At 41.9% G+C, this 14,984-nt stretch overlaps 1 protein-coding gene across 1 annotated transcript in view; it reads right to left on the reverse strand.

Moving 5' to 3' along the window:
- CUBN (cubilin) overlaps positions 1-14,060 on the reverse strand; it is a 156,260-nt gene extending 142,200 nt beyond the window's left edge. Inside the window, exons 1-11 of the mRNA XM_064444709.1 lie at positions 13,738-14,060; positions 13,453-13,582; positions 12,994-13,086; positions 11,939-11,977; positions 11,045-11,146; positions 9,997-10,100; positions 6,297-6,423; positions 4,679-4,847; positions 3,779-3,910; positions 2,481-2,576; positions 1,806-1,927 (exon numbers count right to left, since the gene is read on the reverse strand). Of these exons, the coding sequence (XP_064300779.1) occupies positions 1,806-1,927; positions 2,481-2,576; positions 3,779-3,910; positions 4,679-4,847; positions 6,297-6,423; positions 9,997-10,100; positions 11,045-11,146; positions 11,939-11,977; positions 12,994-13,086; positions 13,453-13,582; positions 13,738-13,850 (1,227 nt within the window). The 5' untranslated portion in view covers positions 13,851-14,060. The remainder of the gene's footprint in view (positions 1-1,805; positions 1,928-2,480; positions 2,577-3,778; positions 3,911-4,678; positions 4,848-6,296; positions 6,424-9,996; positions 10,101-11,044; positions 11,147-11,938; positions 11,978-12,993; positions 13,087-13,452; positions 13,583-13,737) is intronic.
- Positions 14,061-14,984: the final 924 nt, after the last annotated feature.

Raw genomic sequence — 14,984 nt, forward strand, 5'->3', positions numbered from 1 at the left:
AATTTCTCTCAAGCCTGTTCTCTGGGAAGTCTGCACCGCAGTTGTGTGGGCCGTTAACTCTCATTTTCACCCTGAGGGATGTAAATGGGAACAATTTCACTGCCTTCTTTGCATTATTCTTTATTCTGTATGTCTCCTTTCCATTTCTTTTGTCTCAACCTTTACTGCTTCTCCTTATAATCAAGTCTTTCCATATCTCTAACTGGTTTAGTTTTGTATGTCCTCTTTCCTTATGTTTCTTGTTTTATAGACACGATTTTTAGAGGTAAAGTGGAACATGGTAGTCCAAGTTGCATGCTAACAATCCCATCCTTGATAACATACAATCAATGTGCTATATTCTTTATTTCCTTTTGCAATCTCTGTTCACATCTTCTGTGTCCCGAACAGAGATTTTCAGAATGATGGGAGAGGACTTTGATGTGTAATTAGGGCTCCGAATGCTGCTTTAGAAGGTGAAAATGTGTTTTCTGATCTGCATTGCCTGATATTTAATTAACATTTCATTTCATCTGTCATTATGCTGGCCAGGTATAGCTCTGCTGTTCCTCTATTTTATTAGATGCTTCTGTAGTCCCATTACAGAAGTATCTGACTGTATTATTATCTTTATGTAGTAGTTTGTAGCCATGATTGCCTATGGTTTTATATTAGGTTATATTTAGGGACAGACATCATATCTTTTAATAGTGTGACTAAAATAAATAGTTTCTAAATAGTCAGAAAAAGTAGATTAGATCTGGGCACAAAAGGCCCATTAAATATCTAAGTGAAAAGACTATAGGTACCTTCAGAAGAGAGAGTAAGGAATGCTGGTAAGGGGTGGAGTAGAGGTGAGGGAATCACCTCCTTTCACACAGAAAATGGGAAAAGGGAAAGTTAACATATCATAAAATCATAGAAACATTTAGGTTGGAAAAGACCCTTAAGATCATTGAATCCAGCTGTCAACATAACACTGCCAAGTCTATATTGTATGTCCCATTTCCCCCCTACCTCCCAGCATCATTAAAAGGAGCATATCCATTGACTAATGTGGACAAATGGGATCAGACTCTACCGGAACAACAAATTTACTATTCATGAACATTTTTCCAAAATCATAATCAAAAATATCCTCCAGAACAGTATTATCAAAATCCCCAGGTAGGCAGCATGGTCTTTCCTGAGCGTAGCACACCTCACTGAGGAAGCCAAAAGGCCTTCACAAGGTCCATGTGGACAAATTAAATGGTCACTGTGCATGCGTGTGAATTCACACTACCAGTCAGTAAAGGTCCAAAACATGGCTACCAGCAGGAGCACAACCATTCCCACGAATCACCCTTTCTCTATCCATATGAACAGCCTGAGACTCCAGGGGGGCTCTTACAAGATCAGCCTAGGAACACATAACTAACTGTACTGATTATTAACAGTCTGAAGGTCAGCAGAGGTACTGGTTTTGTTATCATGTGTAATTCCTCCATGATCCAAGGTGGTAAATTACTTCCCTGTCCCATGACAGCCATTCATCAGTTCTCCTCCACCAGCATCCCATCACTAGCCTGGGGTACCAGCTACAAACTCTCAGGTTATTAGTGCCAAGATTGCTGCCTCTACTTCAAACCCAAAGAAACAGCTGGTGTGCCCCAAAATTCACTTTGTTTTCCCCAGCTATATCCACTGATCTCCCACTCCTTGCTGACATTGCCTCATCACCTTTAGTATTGCCTGCACTCTGCTTTCATTCTCACCAGTCTCCCCATTCTTACTGGTTATAACTACATTACATTGCCACTAACTGCAAGGAACCCAGCTCTTACCAAGCACTGCCCATTTGCACAAGGGTTTTGCAGCTGACAGATATCACTGAGAGGAGAGCACCCGTTTGGTCCATATCCACTTCCAGTGTACCCAGATGTGCAGGAGCAAAATGGCATTGGCCCTTGGGAGATGAGACAAGATACAGAAAGTAATTCAGTCCTTGTTACAATGACAATACCAATGACAGCAAAAGTCCTTGACATTTTGAAGCACAGCCTTTATATAATCCTAACTTATTTGGTCTTTTGATACCTTCCCTGGTCAGTGTCCAGTTTGACCATGGAAAGATCCCTAGTGTTGCTTTGATATAGGTACCTGAGAGTCCAAGGTCACCTTCATGGGAGGTGGTGGGAGTAGTCAAAGAGTATTTATGGAAAGGAAAAGAATTGTAAAAGCAGCTGAAATTGGAAAACCACATTAAAGATAAATGGTGAGGATCTTCACATTTTTGTGATTAAATCTGCTCTTTGGTGGAGCCTATATCTATTTCTGACAGTGTGGAAAGGTCTGCTGGCTTTAGCTAACCTGCCTGTAAATTCCTTTAAGTGGGGCAAAACTGACTCTGAAGCAGGGGCTGCAATCTAAATATGTTGCTACAAAGTGGATTCAGCCTAGCCAAACCCTCCTTGAGATTCACACTGGTATAACTTACAGTCCTTAAGAGAGCATCGTACCTGGAGCTGAGGTACAAGTAGCCAAAGGATGACACCCTCCGTTATTTATTGAGCAGATATCAACCTGGGTACATGTTTGTCCATCTCCCTCATAACCTGTTCAGAGGTAAATCTGAGTTAGTCTGTAACAAACTACGTTCTCTGAGAATCTACAGAAAAACAACCATCTGGTGAGAAAAAGTCTAATTTATGGTGTAAAATCATAGTCTTCTGCAGTTAAAAATAAAATGTTGAGATAGACTCTGAAGTCAAACCTGGCATATTTATTGTGGTTCCTACATTGCAGGGATGGATTCTGATTGTAATTAAATCCTCCCATGATTTTAGAAAAAAGGTATATTAGTGCTAGCCAAATATAGGTGAGGTCAGTGAGGCCATAGAAGTTCAGCTCCCTCAACCATGCGCTGCCCTCCCTATGCGCCTGCACCCAGCCAGCCCCAACTACCTCTGGGCTTCCAGCTGCACGCCAGAGCTGCCCTTGGGTCTCAAATGCAACATCCAGCTCCTCTCAGGAGGCTCAGCAGGACTAAAGCACTGCAGCGTGACTCTGCACTGCCAGAGCTGAGGTCCACTGCACCACATCAAAACTTGTCTGAGGCCACGTTTCCAGCATGGCGATAGCCCTTCAGCGCTCAGTAACTGAGAGCCTTCACAACTTGCAGTCTGTTGTCATTTAAATAGCAGTAGAAAGGTCAATTAGAAACACGTTTTTCTGCTAGTGTTTCTAGTATTGACAGCATGCATTTCATAAAGCATTTTAAATCATAAACCACAAATTATAAAGATGTAAGTCATGACTTCCACTGCTTGACGGGTACTCCAATGGACACACTGCCTTCTTAGACAACATTCAAAGCATGACAGTTATCAAGGCTTTTTTTTTTAAAACAGACAATACAGCTGATTTATGGCTCGCAGCATACTCTTCCAATTAATACAGACAATGAGATTACTATCATAATTATGCAATCCTTGTGTCCCATTAATGATCTTATAAAGGAAGTACTTAGTCAAATCAAGACTCTAACACTGAAAAGGGCTACCTAATACAAGAGAAACACATTTCAGAGGATCATCATTAGAGACATACTCTACAAAATGTTCATTAATAGCTGAAGCAGTTTGAATATATTTGGACTTTGCATTCTATATTACATTATTGCTTTACGCATGTGATACTTCTTTATATAAAACCAATTTTCAGCTTCTTAAGTCTACCATAAAACAGGCTTAAATGTGTTGAATCTTCATCTTTCAAGCTTTTCCATAGCTTCATCAGAAAAAAAAATCCATTTTACCCGGTGGACAGAACCCACAGTAGAAGGATCCCATTGTGTTGATACATTGAACCATCGGCACTGTTGAGCAGCCTCCATTATTACTTTCACATTCATCAATGTCTTGGCAAAAGTAGCCATTTCCTTGCCAGCCTAAAAAGAAGCACAAGAAAGATATTAAAATGGAAAATGCCTGGCCTTTTCATTTTCTTTTTTGACCAGATCTTTTCATAGAGCAGAAGAACATGACTCTTGAATTTCACTTCATTAACACAAGAGAAGACCTGCCCCTCTCATAACTGACGAAAATTAATACTAGTCTGCAAAACAGGTTACAAACACAACAGGGTGGAGATGTGTGTGCTGGAACATTTTATTTTATCTGTATTCTAGATATTCCAGAATCAAACACTCTTTAACCTAAAGAAGAGGCTGTTCTGGTCTAGTGCACACTTGTACAACTTGCAGCAAGGCTTTATCGTAAGTCTGGTTAAATACTTCAAATACTCCTCGTATACACATTGGCTACCCAGCTCAGGAGGAGGAATCATAGGTCATATGGCTTGAGGGGACAATCAGATTTTTAAATCACCTTCGAGCAGTGAGCATAAGCATATTAAAGTACCTCGGACCTATTACATGAATGTAATAGGACATGATGGACATGAAGGTACCTACGGACATGAGGGTACATCAGACCTATTTAGATGCTCAGTTCAGGGTGGGATAAATCATGTGTTAGCCTCCACTGCCTGCGTTACCTAGATAAGACATAACCTGCAGGTGTTTATTCTCTAGAACATAGACCATAACATTTCACGGAGTTACTCACATCTGGATCCTGTGTCTCTGCTTATGACATACGGCCAGTACTACCAACTGCTACCCGCTCCCACCTGAGAGCATGGAAGGACGTGATACCTGTGGGGCAGGGACCACATGAGTAGGAACCTGGTGTGTTGTAGCACTGCACAGGTGGATTCTGTGAACACGGATGATTAGGGAGGCTGCATTCATCTATATCAGCACTGCAGTCAGGTCTGCCAGGAGGGGACATCCAGCCAGCATCACAGATACAGTGGTACTTGGGCTGCCAGAGCAAACATCACATTACATGTCTAAGACAGTTAGAACCGTCAGGAAAAGGATAGGAGAAGTTCATTTTCTAAAATGTCTTTTAAACTGTAACAAGAAAGCTTTCAGAGCATTACGTGGTTTGCACATTCTGTTTTATAAGTTGCTTTGGTAGTTTTCTCAGTCTGTTTCTTCCTCTGAATTTACCTATTTAGATTATGGAAGCAACAAAAGGCTCATTCATTACATTCATAAAAAAACCCATGTAATTTACCCCAAAGCTCCCAGGCAAAATGAACAGCAATTTTGAGATGTACATACAGCAATTTTGAGCTGTACATAAACTACATAAACATAATTAAAAGTCATCAACTTGCTTTGTAACCAAGGCAAACAGATCAGTGTAAACAACCGGAAATCAGCTTGGCTGTTTTCATTTAAGCAAACGGTTCAGTAATTGGTGTAATGTGCAGTGCTGACATTAAATTGCAAATATATGTTTTCTTTGAGGAAAACAGTTTTCTCTCTAGTAAACTTTACTAATGGCCAGATCTCAGCATTTATTTAGCTTTAGTCCAATTAAAGCTAATGGGAGCTTTATTGTTGACTGTCACAGGAGCAGACACTGAACCCTTTTGAAAAGCTTTCTCCACAAAAAAATGGGCAGAAAGCGCGTGATGAGTTGTGAAAATTTTTACAAATTGAGAAAAAAAATTATTTTATAGCATAGCACAAGGAGTATGTGGTGTGTCTGGAATGGTGCATGGGTGTACAGGAGTGTTGAGGAGCATAGGTTTAGCAGGGTAGTTTTGGAGGGTTGCTCTGAGGGAGTCAAAGCTGGCATGTTCTGTATGTCCCTTTGGAGCGAACACCCTGTACCCAGATTCTCTCCCAGAAAGAATGAGCTGGCTTGCTCCAGAAGACCATTCAAGCGTATGCTAGCCTCTACCCAGTGCAGATGGTTGGAGAGGTTGGGCCTGGCATCAGAGAACGAGTCCAGCTGACAGTGAGGAGCACCGAAGATGAGCAGCAGAGCAGCAGCCACCCAGCCACTATGCAGCCCTGGTGGCTCCCAGGCCACTGACAATAATGTTCCACAGGTACGCCTTTTCCCAGGAAACACAAGAACCATGATGTCTGTCCTTCTTAATCATTTAAATGATAAAATATTCTAGCAACTTAGAACTTGCCAAATAATGAGGACTATTATGCTTCAAATAAGACTTTGACTTATTCAAAGAATATTCCCAAGCTCCCTATGGAGGAGGAGGAGTAGTAGTAGATCTGATACTGTGAAAAGTACCTTTATCTTGTCCTTGGGACAGGAGGGGTTCATTATGTCGTACAGTGGCATTTCTAGCTGTTTCTCAGCAGCAGTGTGTGCTACAAAGTTTTGTGGTGCTCAGCGTTATTTGTTGCTTATTCATGCTGTGCTCTATAATGAGAATTGTACATTGTTCTTTACCTTGTTGGGCTGATCCCTGTCTGCATCTATGCAGGTGCCATGCCCACAGAGTGGCTCAGATCCTCCCTGGCAGTCATCAAACTTTGAGGCACAGCGAGGCCCGTAGGTTTCTGGCGTACAGGAGCAGCTAATGTTGAAAGCAGACAGAAAAATCAAAATGTTGTCTTTATATAGCTGTTAAAATTACCAAGATTACTCTTTTATTTATGTAGCGTTTCTTATAAAATCTGTCTGTTTAGCTATACTGACAATCCCATTAATAATCATGTAGGGAGGCAAGGCTCCTGTTCAGCAGAAACTCAAAAATCACATGTGACTTGTGCATATCCATGACTGTCTGACCCTATGGGAGAATCCACCGCCTTTTATTACATTCATAAGTGTAAATCCAGAAAAAACAAAATGTCTAACTTGAGACTTCAACAGAATATAAGCCTGGAAATCATCTCTTCAGTCAGAGAGCACCTAGACTTTGTGTTTCAGTTTATGATCCTCCCATGATGCCAAGTGCCTAAAAGCCTACCTTCAGCAATAAACAGAAATGCCATGTCTGGCCTGACCCAGAGAGCGGGGTAGCTTCCCATCCACACCTCAACACATGGCAGCTGCTGTCTCAGCAGCAGCCCAGCTTTCAAGGAAGTGTGGTGGGCAGGAGGAGGCATTTGGGGCTGATGGGGTGGGAAGAACAAAGTAGTAGGCTGAAGGGAGGCATTCTACAGTAGGGAAACTGTCTTGCAGGCTGCCAGCTGCATTGCATTGTTATTTATAGGGCACACCTTAGTCACAGCACTGTACATACATGGTGGAACTGAAATTATGGACTTCTGAGCCATCAGGTAATGTTTCCCTCTTCTCTGGCCCTTTATTTCCACATAGACCAAATCTGAAGCTCCGAAATACAACTGAATGGGACCTAAACCTACAGAAAGCCTATTACCTTTTTGTTAAAATGACAGTGGCACACTTATTTGGATGCAAGTTATATGCTGCAATGTCTACTCCTCACAGAGACATATGGCATGTATACACCCTTCTTGGACTGCTTTTGACTGGCTAATGAAAAATACTCTGCAAAAGCATTTATCTGCAGAATTTGAATCAAGGTATTCCAGTACAGCTGACCTGGACCTTGGAGCAATTTATTAATAAGCTGCTACTGTCCCTGCCACAGTGTCACATGCTCAGTTGAAACAGCAGTTTGATAAACCAATTGCAGGTAACTAAACACTGCACCCAGGACACGCAACCTAACATGAACTTAGGCTTAAAAACCCCACAATAGCTTAATGCTTAACTGCAGTCTGCAGTATTGTAAGACGGCATGTTCGTTATTTTAAGAGGTGGCAGATAGACCAACACCATCTCATCAATTCAGTAACTCAACCTGGGTAAGCACAGAGGCACCAGGTCAGGGAACCAGATCACCTTTTATGTTCAAAGTACATTCAAAGCTTCATCTTCAACTCCAAAGGACGCAGCAAGGCAATCTGACAGGTCTCAAAGAAGGAGGACAATGGCACTGACTCCCCCCTGGTCTGGCAAAGATTAATCTGCTACCCATCTGAAGTTCCTCAGAGAACAGCTTCAAGAAGTAGGTCACACTGCAAGAAGCTTCAGCCAGATTGCGGTCCACTGCTGCTCGGCACTGCCTTGGTTCTCTCCCATCGCTGACAGCCCATAGTGATGAGGCCCCCGTTATTTTGTTTCTGACACAAAACTCTGATAGACCTGGGGACTCTCACAGCCCTTCATCCAACTGATGCAATGTCCCATTAAAGTCCTGATTCAGAAAGGCGTTTCCTGGATACCTGCTCTTTTTCCTCACACTTCAGTGCTTTCCTGAATTACATGCATGCTTATGCAGGTGAAGAATCTGAACAGGGAGTGAAGGCTGCATTGTGCTCCATTTCACAGTACCTAATCCAGTACTGCCCTTCACCTAGTATTATCCCTAGGGGCTATGGAAACTTAAATATCACCCATTTCTTTACCCACCGCCCACGCTGGTGTGTGTAACTACACCAGTGCAGGAGTGGGGTGACCTGGGTTCCTAGGTCCCAGAAAATTTAGCAGCAATCTTCTCACAGTTGTTGAAAGAGCTGTGTCACGCTCTACCTGGGGATGGATTTGGCATGTGGGGAGCACTCAGAAATAAGACAGTACATAAAGGGAGATTGTGAAGACAGCACAAAGGGGTTGGGGAAAGGATTAGACAATAATCCTGAGGGCATAATGCAAAAGCAGTAATATTAATATTTGGATGACTTATGAAAAGGTCTTAGTTCATTTTAGGAAGCACTGATTCAGTAAGTACCAAGAAGGGCAAGAATTACATTGGGGAAGAAACTTACTGGAATCATGACTGTACTAACACCGTGACAACAGTTGCAGAGGGTTTGTCCTCTCAAATCTTAGTTTAGTCACACAGCTGTATACCACATCTCTGAGCACAATAAGAAACAAGTAAAGGCAGGCTGCTTTGTGCACCTTTTCCTTGACAAACATCTGTGTTGGGGACAGCTATAGGCAAGCTAGAAACCTCCTTTAAAGTCAAAGAAAAGCTGACAGGAAGCATCATGTACCAGTGACACCTCAGCAGGCTCTGTGTTAATGCTGAAGTGTGAGGAGCACTGCAGGAGAACTTCCCTTGTGCAAGGTTCTTCCAAGAACTGACAAAGCACTATAAGCCAGTGTTACGCCAAGCAAATATTTGTGGGGGCTAAGATTTTTGTGCTGAAGCAGGAGACAAAATGCTTTGCAAAAAGCTGTGGCATGCTCTCCAGCCTGCTTGTTCCCATTGCACAGGGATAGCTTTGTATTACATCTGAAAGTTATTTATTTACCAGATTGACATTCTGGAAAATAAGACACAGAATGTTCAGGCTGGCTTGCCCTGTAAACAAGAGCATGTTTTCTAAGGAGCTGGGCACAGCCAGACAAGGATATGCTCCAGGGACCTCATGTCTATGGGGGCCTGCACACAGGCAGCCCATGCACCCTCCTGGCTAGCTGGCTGCAGACAGCATTTCTCCTGCTGGCAGCACGGTGCACTGCTTGCTCTGTTGCAAACTCAGCAGTGCCTGTATTTCTGGAGGGGGTGAAGGCATTTCTCAGAGTTATGCAGTGTGCTGGGAATGCCAGTGACCGAGGTGACCCATATATTCACGTTTCCAACAACTCAAAGCCTTTGCTGGGCCAAAGCTGTTCACCTCCTTCATCTCTTCACTCCCATTGGTCTCAAGAGGTAGGTGGTCATGGAGGGATGATAATGTGGTTGTGCTAGGTGGGCACATCGGCAAGTGCTGGCTACAGGCCAGTATGCCGCATCTCACCACCCCATCTACATCCCCTGGTGCAGTAAATTTCCATTAAAGCATCTGCACCTGCAACAGAGGGCCGGGTCACTGAAGCTAGTCTCCAATTTGCAGCCTTCTTCCCCAGCATGGCTGTGTGATAAATCTGGTTCTTGGTGCTCTTCTTCTGACAAAGCAGACAATGGCTTCGCAGGGTCTTCTGTGTCTGCAATGGGCTCTGTGTATGGTGTATTAAGGACTTAATATTCTCTCAGACTGCAAGGGAATATAGTGCATAGATACTAAACAGACTTATTCCTAGAACTTGTGCTGCAGGTGTGATATGGGGTACAAAAATAGCAGAGTATTTTACACTGGATTTTTGTGTCTAGTTTTGAAAAAGTTACCTGTAGCTGCCTGGTGTGTTCACACAAGTGGCTCCATTCTGGCAGCCTAATGCTGTTCCAGCATAAATCTGGCATTCATTAACATCCACTGAACACAGGAGGCCCTGAGATGAAATGGAAAACCAGTTTACTTTCCAAATAACTGAGAAACGAAGCAAACCGTGGAGCCAATGTTTAATATAGTTTCCAAAGATATACAAACCATGGGCCGCTATCAACACAGCTTCTCTTATGAAACATTAAAACAAAACTATTTTTCAGCTGTGTTTCTCTGACCCTGGTTATCAGTCAGATGGGGGATAAAATACTTCAGATGTTTGTAGAAAGCATATGGACAGCATAATACTGTCATCCTCCCTACTTTCCAACTTTCTAGCAAAAGGCTCAGAAAACTTTCTTTCAAAAGAGTTTGAAAGAAACATCTCTCTATCAGGAGACACTGTTTTATTTAGACTGAAAGCATGGCAATTTTGACCCAAATCTTGCTGGGACAACTTTCAAGTTGAGAGCCTGTGAGAAGATATAACTTTTCCATCTCTAGTTCATGTAACAGCACCATTAAAACCTTTGCCAGAAAGTCTTTGGATTTAAAAACTCAGAATGGGATTGATTACTTACACCCCCTTATTTGTCTTATTTGTTTGAGCTTGAATAAATACCCTTCCCTTCCCCCATTATCTCTCTATCCTTGCGTAAGATCAACAGCAAGGCATGCAGTTCAGTTCACTGCTCAGCAAAAAACAAAGACTAATTCTTTGCTGTGGGAACCGCCAAGCATCACTGACTTCATGGGCCATCGTCTGTGTATAACAGGCAAACAGCAGTCCTGTTTGGGCTTCCGTTTTTTGGTGTATATTGACATTGTTGAGAAGCAAATGTGTTGCACTTCAACCAAGCGATGAGTGGGATACTGCTGCTTTGCGATTCAGTATATCTCACTCTGTCCTGAGCAACCTTAAAGTGCTATGCTTCATCACAATTACACTAAGCCAGGTGAATCCTTACAGTTAAAATACATACTCCGTATCCAAGGACGCTAAAGACTCACCTGCCAGTTGCTGGGACAGAGGCAAAAGAAACCATCCAGTGAGTTTACACAGGTCCCTGAGTTCTCACAGGGGTTACTACTGCAGGCTTTCCTCTGGATAGCCTGAAACCCAGGAAAAAGAGCAGAAAATGAGATTCCTGCTTATTTGGTGTTCCATTAGCATTTATTTCAAGACAAACCTTTTTTTTCTTTTTTTTTTTTTTAATTCTTTCTTGGGTCGTGTCCCCCCCCCCCTTTTTTCTTCAGCAACCTTGATTTGTAAATGTTTTGAGCTGTTTCACTTATCCCTGTACAAAATAATGACTAATATGATTGGTCTTACACAGGATGGCCAGCTGCAAGGACTAGGCTGAGAAAAGCCCTGTAAGAAGTAAATATTAATAGACACTGTTCTTCAGCAGCAGACTGTGAGTCTAGATGGAGGGCTATCCTGTCTTCTTGATTCCATGGGTGACTCATCTGACAACTGCTTTTACCAGCAGCTGTAGCTGTGACTTGTCACAAGCTCAGTGGAGAAGCAGGTGACAGTTGAAAATCAGCTATTTCCAGTGCAATATAAAATCTAGTTTGAATTCTCTAGTCTTTGCCTTGACAGATCAGTGAAGGAAGAGTTTTCTTCTCCTTGGTATCTAGTTGTTGTTCTTGAGTCCACAACTGTTTTTCCTTTAAGGAATGCAGGCTTCTACATAGTTTATATTCTCTAAGAAGGCATTTCACCTCCTCCACAAATCTTGGCTTTCTTTTTTTTTTTCCCTTTTGTTAACAAAAACAGTTTTCCTGAGTAATGCATGAGAGGAAAGGAAACATTTAGCTATATAATCATTGTACCTCCCTTTATTTACTTAGGGCTGGTTTTTTCTTTTTTGATCACTAATTTGCTTCCCATTTACTTACCTGCTCTAAGCTTTGAAGTTTGTTGTCGAGACTCATGATCTGCAAGAGAAATGCAAATTACGTTGTGCTTGGTATGAGAATGACCATAGAGGTACGTACTGGATGCCAGTAGGCTAACAAAATATTCTCTTTTGAGAAAAGACAGTAGCTGGTGTGTGAAACCAGGTGACAATCACGTTCGAATCATGGCCCATTCCCTGGGATTTTGGCGGTTTAGGCTGTTCAGAAAATGACAGCTTAAATATGTCCTAGTTTGGCTCCAAAAAGCAAGACTCGGTCTAGGGAAGATGTATTCAGGTGCTCAACACTGAGAATGTGAATATCCCAGTGGGACAGTTCAGATGCTCATGTGCATGCGAAGGATGGAGGTCTGAGAGAGTACACCAAAAGCAAAGAAAAGGTTCACCATATTTCAGTGGGTTATAACCACAAACAGCAAGTTGAAACTGAATCAGAGCATATGATGGATACATATTAGCACAATTTCCCTAAAGGGACCTCTCTTAGGCTATAAAATATTTTCCTATAAGGAACTTGTGGCAACACTGTAACAAAAGATGCTTAAAACCCAGTCAGACAAATGTTTAAAAATCTTCTGTTGGAGAAAAACCTTTAGTAGCAGGGAAGAGACATAACTACTGCATAGGTCTTTTCTTTCCACTGTAAACCCCTGTAGCCCATTTCACCTATGGAATGGAATGTCTGTGTAAGAACTATAAGAATATATATGGTCCATTTCCTGAATTTAGTGGGATTTTGCTTCCATAAATGTTTGGGGATATAGTCCATAGAGATGTTGACAGCGAACAAAAGAAGAGTCCTGGTAACTGGAAATTGTAGGACTTACAGGAATATTTCCATTGTCTCCAGAGTTATTGAATAAGTATCTCAACATTAAACATAGACTCTGAGCTGATGTTAAATACGGATTCTGCCCTCATTCCCAGAATTGGAGTCCAGAAATACTAAAATGAATCAGGTAGCAATATTAATCTGAATTCCTGGAATGGAAAACTGGGAACACTGGAAGAGGATAACACGAGGGTATGGCTCACCTTGGAGGTCAGCAGAGCAACCTGCTGGGACACATTCTGAGAGGCACCACTGGCTTTTTTAAGTTCTTGAATTTCTGTGTTACTCTTTCTCACCTAAATTTAAACAGGGATAATGTGAAACAAACCTGTCTTTTTCAAAAGCTTACAAATGTAAATAAGCTTTGCTTTTTGAAAAGCTTAGGAAAGTTCATTCTTGCTTAACTTTACTATTATAAAGTCCATTTAAATACAGAGACCTCTGTTACATACACAATTTAATCTTTTAATTATTTTCTGCAATGGCATGATTACAAGTCTGCAATAGCTTACTTTCATATTAGAGTGCTGACATAGGTAATACAAGATAACAATCATACAAAACACATCAAACATTTGCTAAGGTAAATTCTGAAGGCAATTAAACTATTAATATGCAAAACTGAAAAAAAAAACCATATTAAGGAAAAGTAACTATATCACCTGACTAAAAAGCTCTGCAAGGTCTTCTTCATTAATTTTTATTTTCCCCAGTGGTCCAGTTCTAAATTCAATATTTTTGCTGGAGCCAGCGCGGAACACTAAATTACCCTGCTCTGAGGACAAACGAGGCCTGTTGTATTATGGAAAAAACAAAGAGATCATTTAGTTACACGTATCTGCCAAAGAGTATGTAAAAAAAGAGCTGCAGTAAAGCCATTCTGTTCCCATTACTGGCACTTAGAAGCCACCATATGATCAAATGCATTTGCAAGCAAAGGTACTTACTGCTCATCATAAATGGTTCTTTTCTGCCTCTTTTTTTCATAGCGGTTTGAGTCACAGCTCAATCCAGTAAGTAGTAACAATGCAACTAAAAACCCAGGAGCAACCCAAAGCATTGCTCTCCTCCAGCTGTCCTGTGTTTGAAGTGAAACCTCCAGTGCTGAATTGTACTGTTACGAGCCCAGGTGCCCTTTGCTCTCACACGGCTCTTTATTCACACAGTACCCATTCTGCTGTCTTGTCCTGCAAGGGTGAACTTTATCTCAGGTATCTTAATTAAAGATTGACAGTGTGTAAATCCCCTAGACATTAAATGCACTTTTCTCTTTTTGTCTTTTGGTTTCAGGAGCTTTGAAAGATCATTAGTTGAAATCTGCTTGTATTTTATCATTATGTCTTCGACCTTTGCACAGCTGAGCAACCCTGTGTCTCAAAGCACCTTGTAATCTGCAGCTGGCTACTGCAGGAATGGCTTGCTCTCCCCACATGCTGCACCACACGGGTGAAGGAAAGATTATTTGGCAGCACTAAAGGACATAGATTGTTTGTTTTTTTTTTTTAAAAAAAAAGAAACAAAAAACAACCAACTAAAAAACCAAACCCCACATTTAAAACCCACAGTGGCTGGCAAGGAATATTTGTATTGAAAGAGAAGCTCCCAGCCAGTAATTTATTGGGCAGATGACACAAGCACGTTAACAGTACCAAACAGCATCCCATGGATTACAACAGCAAAATAGAGTTTTAACCAAATATGGTTACTCTGACTCAAGGATGACTCAGTCCCCAGATACTGGGGGGATGATCACACACCAAGGGGACTGCGTTTTGTTTGCCATGTGTAGGCTGTCTTCATTGCACACACTAGGGCTCCCAGATTCAGGGCCAGCCATAAACAATGCCGAAGACCAAGGAATAATTCAAAGGAGGCTCAAAAGTAATCAAAAATGAAAATTAATATGTTCTGAGAGCCAAAATTTGAATCTGGACCCTATTTTCTTCTACCCTTCAGCAGTACCTCTCAGCCTTCTCAAGTGTCCCACCCAGATGCTTGTCAGTACTTGTCTCTGAGACCCAGGCTGTTGCTGCTGGAAGCCATGGCAGAGTCCACATCCCAGCTTGCCTTTGCTTTTGCCAGTCTCCATATTCCCCTTGCACAAGACCTTGCTGTGCTTTCCTCTCCCTGCTTAGGGGAGTTTTGTGTATCTTTTCTTTCTTCATGCTGGGAGCTACCTGAACCTCCAGGCCCC

This window comes from Phalacrocorax carbo, chromosome 2 (assembly GCF_963921805.1).
Source record: "Phalacrocorax carbo chromosome 2, bPhaCar2.1, whole genome shotgun sequence".
NCBI lineage: Eukaryota > Metazoa > Chordata > Aves > Suliformes > Phalacrocoracidae > Phalacrocorax > Phalacrocorax carbo.